General features: G+C 39.3%; 1 protein-coding gene across 1 annotated transcript in view; it reads right to left on the bottom strand.

Moving 5' to 3' along the window:
- LOC136253559 (uncharacterized) overlaps positions 1-17,411 on the bottom strand; it is a 48,474-nt gene that overhangs the window by 23,028 nt on the left and 8,035 nt on the right. Inside the window, exons 3-4 of the mRNA XM_066046226.1 lie at positions 16,089-16,376; positions 8,600-9,324 (exon numbers count right to left, since the gene is read on the bottom strand). Of these exons, the coding sequence (XP_065902298.1) occupies positions 8,600-9,324; positions 16,089-16,376 (1,013 nt within the window). The remainder of the gene's footprint in view (positions 1-8,599; positions 9,325-16,088; positions 16,377-17,411) is intronic.

Genomic DNA, 17,411 nt, shown 5'->3' with positions numbered 1-17,411 from the left:
TCGTATTCCTTGTTTCACTTCACAACGTGTCAGTTTTCCATAGGGAAAGAAAATGTCTTCCAAGTCCCTACTGCAAATGTATTTGGGTAACCGCCCTACGAAAATTTGGTTGTCCACCATTTTCTTTCCTGGCAAACATCTAACGCGCCCGATCTGCTCTCTACTGAGATCCTGCTGTGAATTACTGTTACTGACCCTATACACCTTCGTTGGGACTTGCTCTGCTGCAACAGTTGGCGACACTGAGTTTGTGGCACATTGGAAATGCATGCCACTTGTCCTCCAGCTAAGTCATTACCAAGTATGAGACTCACACCCTGGACTGGTAAGGAAGGTCTCACTCCAACAACTACAGCTCCAGTCACTAGACCACACTTCAAGTGAACCTTATGAAGTGGTACACGAAAAGTTCCTAACTCTGCTCCTTGTAGTAACACAGTCATTCCCGTGTCCGAATGGGAACTGAAGGGAAGGGCACCCTCCAATATCAGAGACTGCGTCGCACCAGTATCTCTGAGAATGGTGATCGGAGATTCCACTTGTGAGCCAACAAGGGAGACACTACCACATGAAATAAATGGAGTGTATTCATCTGGCAACTTACTTGTCTTCTTATGGTCTGTCTGAAAACTTGGGGAAACAATGAGATCAGGCTTTTCAGACCTCTCGTTCTTTCTTGGTAAGGCTTGACACTCTGACATTATGTGACCCTTCTTCCTGCAATAAAAGCATGTTGGTCCAGCAGGTAGGTGGTTGCTACTGTAGTTCCCTGATGGGCCTCCACCCGTAAAGCTACTGGTGATAAGAGCACCTGGCTGACCACCTTTAGCTAATTCAAGTGTTATATCTGCTGAGTTACCATCACAGGGATGGGGCTTTCCAAAGGAAGTGGTATGTGTCAAGGAGTAATCCTCAGCATAAACTGCTGCTTCATGTAAATTGTCTACCTTCTGTTCATCTAGATACAGTAGGTCCGAATATCACTAGGAAGGAAGTTTTTGAACTCCTCCATCATCAACAGTTGTCTGAGCCGGTTAAAGTCTCCATCAACTCCTTTAGAGGTACACCAGCGGTCAAACAAAGTTTCCTTTGCCCGTGCAAACTCCACAAAAGTCTGAGTATCTGTCTTTTGGGTGGCTCAGAACCTCTGTCGGTAGGCCTCAGGAACAAGCTCATAGGCCTTGAGAATAGAGCGTTTCACTGTGTCATAGTCAGAACTCTGTTCTATCGATAGGGCTGAATAGGCTTCACGGGCTTTACCTAACAGAGAGCTCTGAAGGAGTAGTGTCCAAACTTGTTTAGGCCATGACAGACTTGACGCAACTTTCTCAAAATGCAAGAAATACTTATCCACCTCTGTCTCCTGGAAGGGTGGAACAAACTGTACTTGCTTAGTCACATCAAATTCAGCCTGTCGACTGGTACGAGGTACAGGTGGAGCTGTAGAAGCTGCTGCAATTTCAAGTTCCTTAAGTTTCGACTGCAGAGCAAGCTCCTGCTCTCGTAATTCCATCTCTTTCATCTTCAACTGGACTTCACGCTCCTTCTCCTTGTCTTGCAGTTCTAGCCTCTTCAGTTCGATAGTATCAGTGGTTGATGGTATTTCATCTTCAGACACGATCTCTTCCTCAACTAAGGCCATACCTATTTGATCTTATGTTGCGCGGGCAAAATTATTTTAAATTTGGGTAGGTAGGTCGGTTTGAAAATGAAAATGATAAAAATTTTAAATACAAGCATACAAAATGCAAATAATGAATGTAGCTATAATAGTACAAACACAGTTAAAAATCTAGGTTTCATATTCTTATAGGTAGCATCAGGTTTAAACATAGATCTCCAAAAGAGCCTTCCCATCGTATTCTACAATTTTAGAGCATTGGACGATCTTCAATGGTCCCTTTTGGACTATATCAAGAGGGTGTTGTCTTTAATTAAGAACACATGATTCGCACACGTGATTTTCAAAATTATTTCATTTGAAGAAAAATGCAGTCGGTCGGGCCCGCGCAACATAAGATCAAATAGGTATGGCCTAAATACTCTATGATCAATGTTCGAATTTCACCCTTTTCATAGCTTGAGTGGCTTCCAACTTGTAGTGTTGAGCAAGGGAGAGCAGCTCCACCTTCTTTAAAGGATTTAAGGACAATAGACTGGGTGATTCTACAAAAGAGTCTACTGAGAACGACATAATTATCCACTCCACAACAACGTAATAGGAACGATGAGAGTAACGACGATGAGAATTTGTCTGACTACAAATTTGTAATTCCAAATAATGCATACTGGCGCCGATAACAACAAATCCTGCCTAGTCGAGACACACGAACAACAACACCAACTGTACAACTATTCACACCTGTTGAGGTACCACTCGCCCGGTACTAAGGATTAAAAACTTGTGGTTAGAATTGGACAGGGTGAACACGAGGGAGCAGTGAAAGTAGAAAACAAATGTCTACGCGACCAAAATCTTTAAACAACTTGTCTTCTGGTGCTCCCGGACAATTCCCCAATTTGTTACGTGACAGGATTCGGCGTGGCACGAAGGATATACACTAACATCCACAGTAGACAAACTCAGCGGTTTACTCTTATTCCAGCCCCCTCTACGCATGCGCACCATACCATAACAGTACCGCGTCTCATCCTACTCACATAGTAAAGGAGGAGGAAGATGATTACTCCGCTTGCAAGGTCACAGCCACATCTGTGAAACCACTTCTAGTGTCAGTGAGTATTGACAATGCTAGTTTGGAAATGGAGATAGACACCGGAGCCTCAGTTTCTATTATAAGTGAAGAAACTTACAATCGTCTGTGGTCACCAGAAGATGCTCCCCCTCTCCAGGAGTCCAGTGTCAAGCTGAGAACTTACAGTGGTGAACAGATAGGTGTCAAAGGCTCCACCACAGTCACAGTCAGGTATAAGAATCAGACTGAGCAATTACCATTAGTGGTCGCAAATGGGAGTGGACCAAGCTTATTGGGAAGAGACTGGCTTATGAAGATCTAGGCTAACTTATTTTGTGTTAACCATGCATGTTATTCTTTGTCCTTGCAGGGTATTCTTGATACATACACAACTGTCTTTAGTTCAGAACTTGGAGTCTTAAAAGGAACTAATGCTACAATTAGATTGGATCCTACAGCCCAACCCCATTTTCACAAACCCAGAGCAGTACCTTATGCCTTGAAGACAAAAATTGAGAAAGAACTGGACCGTTTAATTCAACAAGGTGTGATCGAACCTATTGAATTTTCTGAGTGGGCTGCCCCAATTGTTCCTGTGTTAAAGAAAGATGGTTCAATTAGGATATGTGGAGACTACAAGGTTACAATTAACCAAGCTTCCCAAGTGGACAGCTACCCCTTGCCTAGAATAGATTATTTGTTCGCATCATTGGCTGGTGGAAAGAGATTTTCAAACTAGACCTTGCCCATACTTATCAGCAGATACCCTTAGATGATGCATCAAAGAAGCTTGTGGCTATCAACACGCACAAAGGATTGTTCCAGTACAACAGACTTCCTTTTGGTGTTTCAGCCGCTCCGTCCATATTCCAAAGGACTATGGAAACACTTCTTCATGGTCTTCCAGGAGTGTGCTTGTTTCTTGATGACATCTTGGTGTCTGGACGGAATGACCAAGAGCACCTGACCAATTTGTCAGCAGTATTGCAGAAACTGGCTTCAGCAGGTATGAAATTAAAGCCTGATAAATGCTTTTTCATGCTACAGGAGGTGGAATACCTTGGTCACAAAATATCGGCTAAGGGACTGGAACCAATTCCAGAGAAGGTTAGAGCTATTGTGGAAGCACCTGCCTCAAGAAATGTGTCACAGTTGAAATCATTTTTGGGCATGCTGTACTATTATGGCAAGTTCTTACCTAACCTTTCTACATGTCTTGCTCCTTTGTACAGCTTGCTACAGAAGAAGCATCATTGGTCATGGGGAGAAAAGCAACGTAAAGCTTTTGAGAAGGCCAAGGCTTTGTTGACATCTTCAAGTGTCTTGACACACTATGACCCATCCAAACCACTGATTTTGGCTAGTGATGCATCCCCTTATGGAATTGGTGCAGTTTTGTCTCACCAAGTTGGAGATGATGAACTGCCAGTTGCTTTTGCTTCACGTTCTCTGGCACCTGCGGAGAAACATTATGCACAAATAGACAAGGAAGCACTTGCTATTGTTTTGGAGTCAGATATTTTCACCAGTACTTTTTTGGAAGACATTTTACAATTAAATCAGATCACAAACCCCTACAGCACCTCTTAGGAGAGAGAAAAGGTATTCCGGTGATGGCATCAGGAAGAATACAACGATGGGACTTAACACTGAGTGCGTATAACTACACAGTGCAGTATGTGCCTGGTAAGGATAATGTAAATGCTGATGGTTTCAGCCAATTACCACTATCAGTGCAGCCAAAAGAAGTACCAATGCCTCAAGAGGTAGTGTACTTGTTAGAAGGCTTGGATATTTCTCCAGTAACAGTGGACCAAATCAGATCATGGACTGATCGAGATCCTATGTTGTCCAAAGTACGCAGATTTGTGCAACATGGCTGGCCACGAGCAGTTGATTTAGTACTTAAACCATATCAATCAAGACAGTTGGAACTCAGCATTCAAAACAACTGCAGGGAAGAGAGAAGTTGCTGGCTTTGCTTCATGAAGGTCATCCAGGAATTTCTAAGATGAAAGGTTTGGCTCGTAGTTATGTGTGGTGTCCTAACATTGATTCAGATATGGAAGCACAAGTAAAACAGTGTAACCAGTGTCAAGTCAATCAGCCTTCTCCCCCAGCTGTACCAATGCATCCATGGGAATGGCCAGAAAACCCATGGGAGAGAATTCATTTAGACTATGCTGGACCCTTTCTGGGAAAAATGTTTTTAGTTGTTGTCGATGCCCATTCTAAATGGATGGAAATAGAGGTTGTCAGTTCTGGTACTACTCAAGCAACGGTTGAACATTTTAGAACAATGTTTGCCAGATTTGGGTTACCTAAGGTGATTGTGACAGACAATGGCACTTGTTTCAGTAGCAGTGAATTTACTGAATTTCTAAGGCAAAATCACATCCGCCATTTTAAGACCGCACCTTGTCACCCTTCTTCTAATAGTTTAGCTGAGAGAGCTGTTCAGACCTTCAAAATTGGAATGAAGAAGCAGTTGACTGGTACAATACAGACTAAACTCTCACGCTTTCTTTTTCATTACAGACTTTCAACTCACGCAACAACAGGAGTTGCTCCAGCAGAGTTAATCTTGAAACAGAGACCTTGCTCACACCTGGACCTGATTGTACCTAGCCTAAAAGACAGAGTTTCACAACAGCAACATAGACAGAAGTCACAACATGACAGAACCACCCAACAACGTACTTTTCAACAAAATGACTTAGTGATGGTTCGTGGTTTTAACAAGGGACCAAAAGGCAATTGGTTACCAGGAACTGTTGTTAGTACCAGTGATGAGCACTCTTACAAGATCAAATCATCAGATGGTAAAATTGTCTGAAGACATGCGGATCACATTCGCAATAGACAAGTTTCCCAGCAGCCACCTACCAGTGGAAGGGCACCAACTGAACTTCACCGCTCACAAAGGTATCGTAGGCCTCCAGAGCGTTTTCAGAATTAAGAAGGGAGGAATGTAGTAATCAGAATCCTTAGCTAAGTTGTACTGTGTACTTTGATTTGTTTTTGTACTTAGCTAAGTAATTAACACATGTATTAGCAGCTTTTCTTATGGTTATGTTAATTGTATGTAATAGAGTAAACACACTATTTATGGACTTGTATTGCACCTTGTACTTGGTAAACATGCTATTTAAGGTTTCTTTTTATAGTATAAATATAGTGTCTTGTACCATGTATTTGTTGTTGTGTAGTCTAAGATAAAAGTATTATCCTTAAGCGTGCAATTGTTACCGGGCAGATACGACAGAACCTGAGCCTACAATACAGCAGAGTGACGATAAGACCTCACACAAACATCCCAGGAGAGCTGCAGTGAGAGCAATGGACCAGTTGAAAGAATGGACTGATATACTTCGTCGCCCCCGGAGGATGTCGAGAATGCTGACTGATATCACTCTATTCATAGCTAAACTTTATGTTCATGTATTAGGTTAGATTTACTTTAGTTATTCATTATTGTGGTTGTACACGTGATCCTTTATGTGTACCTTCATTAGAATTCTCTCTCCTGCCTCGTGTGTGCAATGTGACAAGAGTAGAGTGGCTTTCATCGAATGTCCCACCTAATAGAATCTGGTAACTGTGGTGACCGGTATTGGAACTATACGCACATCCATCACAACAAGAGCTGAACTCCGTCGCCCCCGGAGGATGTCGAGAATGCTGACTGATATCACTCTATTCATAGCTAAACTTTATGTTCATGTATTAGGTTAGGTTTACTTTAGTTGTTCATTATTGTGGTTGTACACGTGATCCTTTGTGTGTACCTTCATTAGAATTCTCTCTCCTGCCTCGTGTGTGCAATGTGACAAGAGTAGAGTGGCTTTCATCGAATGTCCCACCTAATAGAATCTGGTAACTGTGGTGACCGGTATTGGAACTATACGCACATCCATCACAACAAGAGCTGAACTCTATACAATGTGACTTGTTATATAGCCACTTAAACTTGCTACAGGGTGACTTGTTATGGAACTAAAATCCACAGGATGACTTAGAACATTGCTGCTTAATCTACAGTGACTAGTTTCCAGCCAAACTCTTTTCATTACAGAGTGAAATCATTAATTTTGTAGCTGAGCTTCCTACAGAATGATTTGTACTCAGGGTGACTTGTTCTGGAGCTAAGTCCACAGGATGACTTAGAACATTGCTGCTTAATCTACAGTGACTAGTTTCCAGTCAAAATCCTTTTATTACAGAGTGAAATCATTAATTTTGTAGCTGAGCTTCCTACAGAATGATTTGTAGTGTAGCTAAACTCTCTACAGGATAACTTGTTATGTAGCTGAGCACCCTAAAAGGCATAGGCATAGGTAACAGAGGCCATGTCCTCCCCTCCCCCCAAAAAAAATTTTGGCAAGCTATCTCAAGTAATTAGAGGATATGCGCAGTTTATTATTTGAATGAAAAATGTGACCCAGTCTGGAAAAGCCAGTCGTATTGCCTATTTAAAAGTACTGAGAAATTCTGATTTTAAGTATTTAGAGCATTGTACAGTAGACTGCAGAAAAAAGTTAACGTTTCGTAATTTTAATTACGCTGTAGTAGCGTAATTACAAAGCGTAATTACGAATTATGCTCTATTGGTAACTATGAGTATATTGTATATATGGCTGGTGAAAAACTACTTTTTTGCATAATTACAGATTACGGTCAAAACATAATTACAGTACAAACATGGTAATTACTTAGTAATCACACCGTAATTACAATTACGAAACGTTAACTTTATTTTGCAACCTACTGTAGCTTGCCAATGGTCGAAGCAATGTGTACCAAATTTTCACACATTTTACACACATTACGTACCCTCCAGAGCATCCACTGTATAAGTAGCCAACAGCTAAGTTTCCTGCCATTTTAGATAGCTTTTAACCAAGGTTGACTATCAGGTGAGCTCCAACAATAGTGGGCAGTGGAGGCCCGGAGGAGGACAAGAGGTATTTTAACATATTAAAGATGAAGATGTAGGGGTGAATTAGGCCAAGGTTTTACCACCCAGGTCTCAAAACTGGCTAAAATGAAAGGAAACTTACAACACAGGTCTTTATTTAACACCACGGAGCTGTACAGCCACACACAGCCATCCCAGGCTGATCAGAACTCCATTATGATCCCAGACCACAAGCAATATGAATCGCCACTGTGCAGCCAGCAAATGCAGACCACTCAAGTCTAATTCATTTTGATGGTGCAATTTAATATGAGTTTATTCTTGTGTTCTTGATGAAAATTCAAATCTACTCTCAAAGCCAGTTAAAATGAAAGTCTTTATTAAATACCACAAAGCTGTACAGCCACATACAGCCATCCCCAGGCTGACCATGCAAAGCTCCCAGACTGCATGCAGTACGGATTACCACTGTGCTTGGGAAAAGCAGCCAGCAAAAGTAGACCACTCAAGTCTGATTGATTTTGATGATGCAATTTGATATGGGTTTATTCATGTGTCTACGTGTTCTTGGTGAAAAATCAAATCTGCTGTCATGGGTGATAAGACGGGTTTTCCCAGATCCAGTCCCAAATGATCAATATAAATAAGATTAGCAGCATGCCCAAGAATTTTTGACAGTGAACAACTATTGTGAATCCAAAAGTAGGGGTAGCAAATGCGGCTCAGACTGCACTGCTGCCAACAAAAATTCAAAACTTAGGAAACTATTTTGCCCCAGATAATGAGTACTCTGTTTGAAACAAATACATGCAGCAGCTGACAAGAATTAATAGAATGTAAATGGACCAATAGACAAATACACAAACTTGAGGTACCATAACAGGGTATAGATTTTTAAAAAGTTATGAGTTGTGTTATAAACACATTATTGATACCACCTAAGGGAAAAATGCAGTAGCTTTATGAAAATATTATAGTATCTTACATTGTCTTTGTGATCAAATATCACTGTTGAGGATATCCTTAAATATACAAACATCTCTTCAGTAAACTTGTCAACATTACTTTTAGCTGTTTCAATCATATGTGAGACCACACTGACTGAAATGAACCATTCTAATAGCAAAGAATTGAATGGAACAGCTTTAGATACTGGAGATATGATATGTTTCTCCACTCCACAGTGTAGAGATGTAAACTCCTTTAGCTTATTGTATTCCCTCCTTGTAATGCTGGAAAAATCCTTTCTAATTATTGCAACCATTTTATCATAGCCATCAGGAAAGGATATCTTGGCATCACTGTACTGTTCAGCAATCTGTTGTAATCTCATTTTCTCATCAATTTTAGTTTCAAATTTTTCCAGTAGTTTTAAAGATTTTGTTGCATTCAATGAAGACATCAGTATCTTTAACATGGAATAATCATCCCATCTATAACAATGTCCTAATTTAACATTTAGTAGAAAGCTAATGCTATCACAAGCTTGTATGGCTTCAATTTGTGCATCATTAAACACTTTCAGGGTTGGATTATCTTTAAGAGTGAGGAAACATGAAACAGACTTTAATTTCTCCAAGTTTTTGACCTTATTTTTCTCCAATTCCGCTGAAAACTCTCCAACAATAACACCAAATTCCACACTAGCTTCTTCAGGTGAAGTAAGCATTGACACAGGTGCTGAAATCATTGATGTGGGTTCTTCATCAACTATATATAGAAGCACATATCAATACAAATGTGCTTAGTACCAATACACATATGCATGTACTGCACAGCATACATACCATTTTGTCTGAAATTGTGACCTAGTCTGGGAAAACCGGTCTTATCAGCGGATTGGATTTTTCACCCAGAACACAAAGCTACATGAATAGACTACCTAATTTCACAATCAAAATCAGCTAGACCTAAGTGGTCTGGTTTTACTGGCTGCTTTTCCCAAGCCCAGTGACAATCCGTACATTTGGTGTGGGGGCCTTAATGGAGCTCTGGTCAACCTGGGGATGGCTGTATGTGGCTGTACAGCTCCACGGTATTGAATAAACACCTCTGTTGTGAATTTCATTTCATTTTAGCTAGTTTTGAGACCTGAATGGCCCATAGCTTGGCCTAATTCATCCCTACACCTTCCTTTTCAATTTTTTGAACAGCTTCTTGCCCTCCTTCTGGGCCTCTGCCTCCCTCCCTTTTTGGAGCTCACCTGATACAGTCAACCATGGTTTAAAAACTATCTAAAATGGTGGGAAACTTAGTTGTTGGCTACTTTTACAAGAAGGTACAGAATTGGTATAAAACGTGTGAAAATTTGGTACACATAGCTTCAACCATTGGCGAGCTACAACACATTAAATACTTAAAACCAGTGTTTCTCGATACTTTTAAATAGGCGATAAGACCAGTTTTCCCAGACTGGGTCACAATTATAGCTTGGGCATTCATTAATCTTTCATTCTACCATTAAATAAAACCAGTGACTATTTATTTTATTTTATGATTACTGGACAGACAGAATAACTGATATGTCCAGGGGACCAGCCCAGAGTAAGTTACAAAAATCAATAGTTACAGCAGTAAATCATGTAATTTAACTAAAAACTGTTCAACAGTGGGAGATTCGATTGTTTCAACAGGTAACTATGTCATACCAGCATCTCAAAATATGAGTAGTATGAGCTTCACCTTTATAATTATTTCTGTGTCACATCCACCTGTTGTTTTGTTTAGTCGTACCGGCCCAATCATGCAGGATTTGCCTAAAATAATTATGCTTTGCATTTTCAATTTCAACTTGTAAGACAAATTAAAAACTCCTACGCAGCCTTGGATACCAGCTGCTACACATCAGCACTACTGTAATCGGGTTTTACTTTCATTGCAAAATAAATTTTGCATGCAAAAATTATACAAAATAAATTACATGAATCTTTTATGAAGCAATACAGTAGTATGCCCAGCAGTGTGCTTGTGCCAATAATGAATGGTGACTGCCAAAATGCTGCCTCTAAATACGTACCACAATATTTTAAGTGGAAAAAGTGCCTTAATTGGCAAAAAGTGTCTTAAAATTAAATCTAACCGGCTGCATATGCCAATAAATTGGTGCGTACGCATAGCTGTAAACAAAAGTGCTGTAACTTACAAAATGTTCTTCCTGTAGCTACATAATCAACACCATTTTATTTGCAATTAAACAAGGATTAAAGTGGTACCTAGGGGTTTACCCTAGCACAAAAGCATGGGGCCAAAACTCACCCTGAAACTATTGTTACACAAAATAAGCACGCAAACTCAATACATACTAACAGAATTAATCGTTAATATCTCCCTCCTATACTTCATCAGATTCTTGTGAAATAAACACGAGGCGATTCCCCATTCACTAACACCATATATAGCTCATGTGATTTAATTAACTGTTAATATGGCTGCCATCACGAGAACAACGAAAAATCAAGTTGCAATTTTTCATCGCTCCATGGCAAGTAAGCCTATGTGTAGGGTTGGCAATGAAAGAATCAACCTCTATAGTTTCTCCTCCAACTCTGGGTGATCAATCCTAGCTACCCAAGCAAGGGGTACCTCGCAAGCTTTAAGACCACTCCAAGAAAATTCATTGTTTCCCATTTCCCACCTGTATGCAGATTCTCTTCCTGTATGGTCATTGATTATTGCTGTCAACTTAGGGGCATAGGGAGGAGGGGTTCCAAGGGGTTCAGGAACCCCCAATAAAATTTAGACTTCTGCAAGCAGGACCCTAACACACCATTTAGAGAGGCAGGACAAGATGAGTGAGCAATATAGTGTAATGGCACAGCACAACAATTGATAATGCTTGCATTCATCTCTCAGTTGCATTCATCTCTCAGGGAAGGAGCCCTCTTCAAAACTTGTTAAAAAGATTAATATACACTAATAGAGCAATCAGGTATATACTCTAATAGAGCAGCCACGTATACTATAATAGAACATGCATATAAATATATCCATATCCATATGTTAAGGAACTTCATTAGTAAACCTTTTCAGACATTCTAACATTAAATGCAAAACTGAGCATGACATTATACTGCTGTAGCTTTTGGTGTGCAGTGTTTAAAGATATAATTTATCACTTGTGTTATGCATTAATGAATTCATGCTATGCATATTTGTATAGTTATAATGTTTTAATTGTAAATCATGACATTTGTATCAGTGGGTTTATGGTTCCTATACCAGTGAGATAGCTATCACTTACAGATTACTATATGTATCTCTACATGTTATGTTGTCTGTTTCCATGGCCACCAGGTAGTTTTATCTACAGTAGTACTAGCTTCATCCCAGGGGCATTAATATACATTATAATTAATGTACTTTTGCATAAAATATAGTAACTAGCTGAGTTTTAATTCATTAAAATATTGAAAGTCTCTCAGCGGCTGGGGACTGCGCCCCCAGACCCCTGCTTCTGGTAACTCAAAACTACTGCTGTTGGAACCCCCCTTCAAAAACTCCTGGCTATGCCCCTGCAACTGAACATTTTATTCATTACTTATCCTGTGATTGCATAGCAGTAACTAGTTTAGCATTCAGAAAGCCCATTTAGCTAGCTTTTCGCTGTTCAGGTTCTTAGTTTAAATATTTCTACTGTACTCTTACCTGTAAGTTAGTTATGAATTTCAAAAATTAATGGAAATATCTATCTAAACCAAAATAGTCAAGCTGTAAAAAAGAATGCGGCCCCCAAAAAGGCCATGGTGAAAAAAGATGTGAAATCCAAGGTGGCGGCCAAGAAATGGCTGTGATGGTAGGTTAATGGCAAAAACATTTAATAACAACAATTCAGCTGAATTTGCATTGCCTCCTCCACGTTTTACTAGGATTCGGCACCAAATTCACCTGAATTATCATTACTAAAATTTTTGCCATTAACCTACCATCAGAGCCATTTCTTGGCCGCCACCTGATTCACATCTTTTTTACCCTTGCCTTTTTGGGAGCCGCACTCTTTTTTTACAGCTTGGCTGTTTTGGTTTAGATATCACTTCTTTTTGTATTGCAACCCACAAAGCTGGCCATTAATTGGCTTTGGTGCTTCCTTTTAACTTGTTTTTTCTTCACTGCAGGAATTGTGGAGCAAAATCCAGAAGCAAATATGTGTATACCTTTCTGTCTGATTAAATAATTTGTATATTTTACACTGAATGATATCACATATGAATAATAAGGAGATTTCTTACATAACTGAACCGTAGCTGAAACTCTCATTGTTTGTAGTTTGAACTCTTTACATGGTGATCTGTTTCTAGCACATATTTCTACAAGGTGATTCGTTTGTAGCTGATCTCTCTATAGGGTACCTTGTTTCTAGCTGATATCTCTACTGGGTGACTTGTTCCTAACTGATCTCTCTACATGGTGATTTGTTTCCTACGCATATTTCTACAGGGTGACTTGTTTCTAGCTGATCTCTATACAGGTTACTTGTTTCTAGCTGATCTCTTGAATTCTCTTCAGGGTGACTGCTCTATTAGAGTATCTCGATCTTGCACTTGCTGCACCAAGTTGGATTTCGTGTTATAACTCTGTGGCTTTAAGTCTGATTCTTCTACATCATTGAAGAACCTTTCTAAGATGATTACTCCATCTGTTCAGTGATTTTCAAAGCATTACCCCAAGCGGTTTATCTGGTAGGCATGGCAAGCAGTCGTTTCTTAATAGCTAATCTTGATTGCATAATTGTTACACACTGTTGGTTTTTTTGTTGTATCTTCCTGGTTTTTAGCTCGATTTCTTTCAAACCACAAAAGGTTTGAGGTTCAATAGTTAACCTATATACATACCGATTTTCAGCTTCTTATCATAAGTGGTTTACCCTGTAGGCGTGACAACATGTTGGTCTTATTTTTCGTGAATAATCGCTAATAACTCCTTGACTGTTACTGTATTCCAGCCAAACGTGATACCAAGATGCAACTTTATACCCCCCTTTCTGTGTACCAAATTTCAAGGTAATCAGATAATGCGTTTGCATTTTATGGCAGTTTTTGTAAGTGTGCAAAAAGAGGAAGAAAATAAGAAGAAAAAAATAAAGAAACTAAGCCAATTTTAGAAGTTGCATATCTCAGGAACGCTTAAAGCGAGTTTGCTCAAATTCGGAATGTGGAGTACTGACGTTGGCGGACGTGTCCACTGCAAAATCACCTTGTTTCATCAAGGCAGCACAGAGCTACAGAGGCGCGAAAATTGCGTTTTCTTTCTTCCTGTCAATATACTCATGGGTGTTGTGCGCTGGCTTCTTGGGCCGCACGACACACTACCATGTGTCTTGATAATAAATAATGGATAATGAACCACCTGCCAGCATGTATTTTTGAGGTCAATGAAATTGGAAATAAGGAATTTTCTTGGAGTGGCATAAAAATCCAAAATTGTGTACGAGAGTCCCAATACTTAAGTATTTCAAAATATTTAATAAGTATTTCAATAAGTAGTTATAAATACAATTTTAAAAATTATCTACTTTCTAAAGATGATTCACTCGCGTTCTCACTACTACTAGTGCATAAAACAGGGACAGTGGACAAGAGAGGAACAAAGAAGTCTCGACAGGAGCACAATTGTGCTTTGTAATGGTTGATTCACGAAACATTCAGTACCTGGTAATCCAAATAGTGATTGTAGCTACCTAGTCATTGTCTGAAAGCATCATCTTTGATAATTAATATTTTTAGCTGATTGCTGCCCCCAAAGTTCATGAAATTAATGTGTGAAAAGACAAAGACAAAAATAATTGTATTTAAAAGCAATTATAGATTTCAGGATTTCTAAACATTTACTGGATTTATAATTGGATTTCTCTAATAGTGTACGAGAGTCCCAGCTTGTAAGCTACCCCTTGCACCCAAGTCTACATCAAAACCACTAAAATCAAATATTGATTAACAGACAATATGACGTTTGAACAACTGCTGCTCACTCCCTAGAAATCCTGTAGCTTACCAAAAGGTAGGCCACACTAAGCAGTAATTATCCTCCAATATTCAGCTATGCATGGTTAATAACTTGAGAGTTGGAGGCAATAGTATGCTCAGTCCGATAAATTCTACATTCGGACAAAACTATTAGTTTTCAGGCTTTGATTTTTACTACCAGTAAACAATCTCCAATTTATTTCAAATTTATATACAATATACCTGTATTCATTAGCTATTAATGGCCAAAAAATGGTTTTGGTATGTTTAGCATAGAGGGAGTAGCGTAAGCAACCAATTATCATCAGTCACCTATTATCGTCATAAAAACTTAGAAAATAAAACTGGTCACGTTTACGGTGAATATCTGGAATTCGGATATTGTTCCTTGATATAGAGAGGTAAATTAGGTTATTTTTCATCCTTTCTATTGATATCTGGCTCTCTTTTGTCTTCATAGGTGATATACTGTTTGATGCTACCACTATGAAGCGAAGCGACCTCAGGAGTGGCAAAAGTTTAATCAAAATGGAAAAGAAGAGCACATGGCAGGGCTCAAAGTTGATCCGCACTGGCAGTGATAGTCACAATTCCTCCTAAGAAGCAAAAGCTATGGACAGAACAGCAAATGATCTCTGCTATTGGAACCATGAAGGATGGTACGAAAGTTTACAGTGCTGCACGTGAGTTGATGTACCTAGAATGACACTACAAGATCAAATTTCAGGAAGGGTAGTACATGGTAGAAATCATGGACCTCAGCCATACCTGAATAAAACTGAGGAAAGTGAACTTTCAAAGTTTTTAGTGGAAACAGCAAGAGTTGGATATGGTAGGTGCTTCAAAAAGTTTTGCAAAGAAAAAATCTTGTGCCTCATAGACCCCCTCAGAAGAGAAACACAAAGAGAAAACTGGAACTTTGGCTACCCATATTTACAATGGCTTTAGCTGATCCAAATAATTTCGCTTGTGGCCTATCCTACATGGCAGACAGCTGTGATGCAGATCGGTGTGCTTTGAAGAAGGAGCTATGCATGCATTAAAATTGTGTTTTCTATCTTCCTGTCAATATACACATCACCAGCTTTTTTGTACACACAACATACCGTGTGTCTTGATGCAATAAGACAATAATAACTACCTGACTCCTCTATTAGAGTGACCAACTGCTTTGTATCAGTGATTTGCTGATGTACAAGTTAACAAATTTAGCATTTTGATACATTGAAAAAATTCAGCTATTATCCTAGCACTATGTTTGATGCTTTCAGGCACTTTTGTAATGACTCACAAATCATGCTGATATAATAAATAAATGTTTTCACATTCGATTTGTAAGCCAGATTTTAAAACCAAAAGCCAAGGAAATACCAGAATTCTTGACATGCCTAAACACACTCAGTTCTGTGCTAGTTTATTGTTTATTTTAAATTTGTTAGTTACATACATGTAGGTGTAAGCTGACCACTTAAACCTTGCACATAATATATGCATGATGATTAGTTTAATGTGTACCTTTGTTGGCTATTTTACTACATCGAATCTTATGTGCTGCAGCATTCAATCCAACTTTCATTAGTGCTGTAACCAACCGACTCCAGCTAGCATCAGTTTTCATCTGGAGCCATTTCTTGAACATCTCATTACACCGATCATCATCACTCTGCTGGCTGGTTTTGATTATCTCCAGTACAGCAGAGTTACTATCTAGTAATACCACACCCAGTTCAAACCATTTAGTAGCTACTCCGGCCTCATGCCTTGTGACATTATGGAGATCTTGCAGAGTAGGAACAGGAACATCTATAAAAAAAGTATAATAATGCATAAACCTCCAAAAGCAATCCATCCATATACATTACACTATAAATGTGCTGCCCTTTACTCCACTAATAGTAGATACATGTACGTAAAATGATTACAATAAAGATAAAATTTTAGCCCAAGTTAGATTTTTATGATATAGTAGTTAACAAGCTCACAGCAACAATAATGCAAAATATATCAAGACACACGGTAGTGTGTCGTGCGGCCCAAGAAGTCGGCGCGCCACACCGTGAGTATATTAACAGGAAGAAAGAAAACGTAATTTTTACACCTATGTAGCTCTGTGATTCCTTATCCGATTGGAACCAAATTTGCTAGAGACGTGCCGCCCAGTTAGGGGAGTCTACATACCAAATTTGAAGAAACTCGTTCCAGCCATTTCCGAGATACGAGCGAACAAAATTTCATTTTAATTTCTTCGTTTTTTTCTTCTTCATTTCGCACACTTCGCAAAATTCGCAATAAAACACGAATTCGTGCTCGGATTGGGCTGACATTTGGCACACTTAAAGAGCTCATTAAGGCGGATCTCCGTACCAACTGTGGTAGGAATCCGATGAACATTCACGGGGTTATGACCGATTATTTGCGTAAAATAAGGTCGAAGGTCTGTCACGCCTACAGGGTAAACCCCTTGGAGGAATCAGTTGAAAATTGATATGTAGATGGAGCAACCATCGTAGGAGTGCCTCTTTGTGGTTTCAAAGGAATCGGGATAAAGACCATGGAGATATGACACAAAACCCAACCTGTGTCAAAATTACGCGATCGATTTTTATGAATAAAAAAACCATTAGTTTTCGTGTCTACCAGGCAAACCGCTTAGACCAACGAGCTGAAAATCAGTATGTAGCTAGAATAATCATCATAGAAAATCCTTGCAGTAGTACAGAAGAATCGGATTACAAATCACTGAGTTATGATTCGAAAGGCAACTACGTGCAGCAAATGCGAGATCGAGATACTCTAATAGAACAGTCATCCTAATAAAGCATTCAGCTGCATTTATAA

The sequence above is a fragment of the Dysidea avara genome, chromosome 4 (assembly GCF_963678975.1).
Source record: "Dysidea avara chromosome 4, odDysAvar1.4, whole genome shotgun sequence".
Classification (NCBI taxonomy): domain Eukaryota; kingdom Metazoa; phylum Porifera; class Demospongiae; order Dictyoceratida; family Dysideidae; genus Dysidea; species Dysidea avara.
This window is presented reverse-complemented; position numbering and strand designations above follow the sequence as displayed.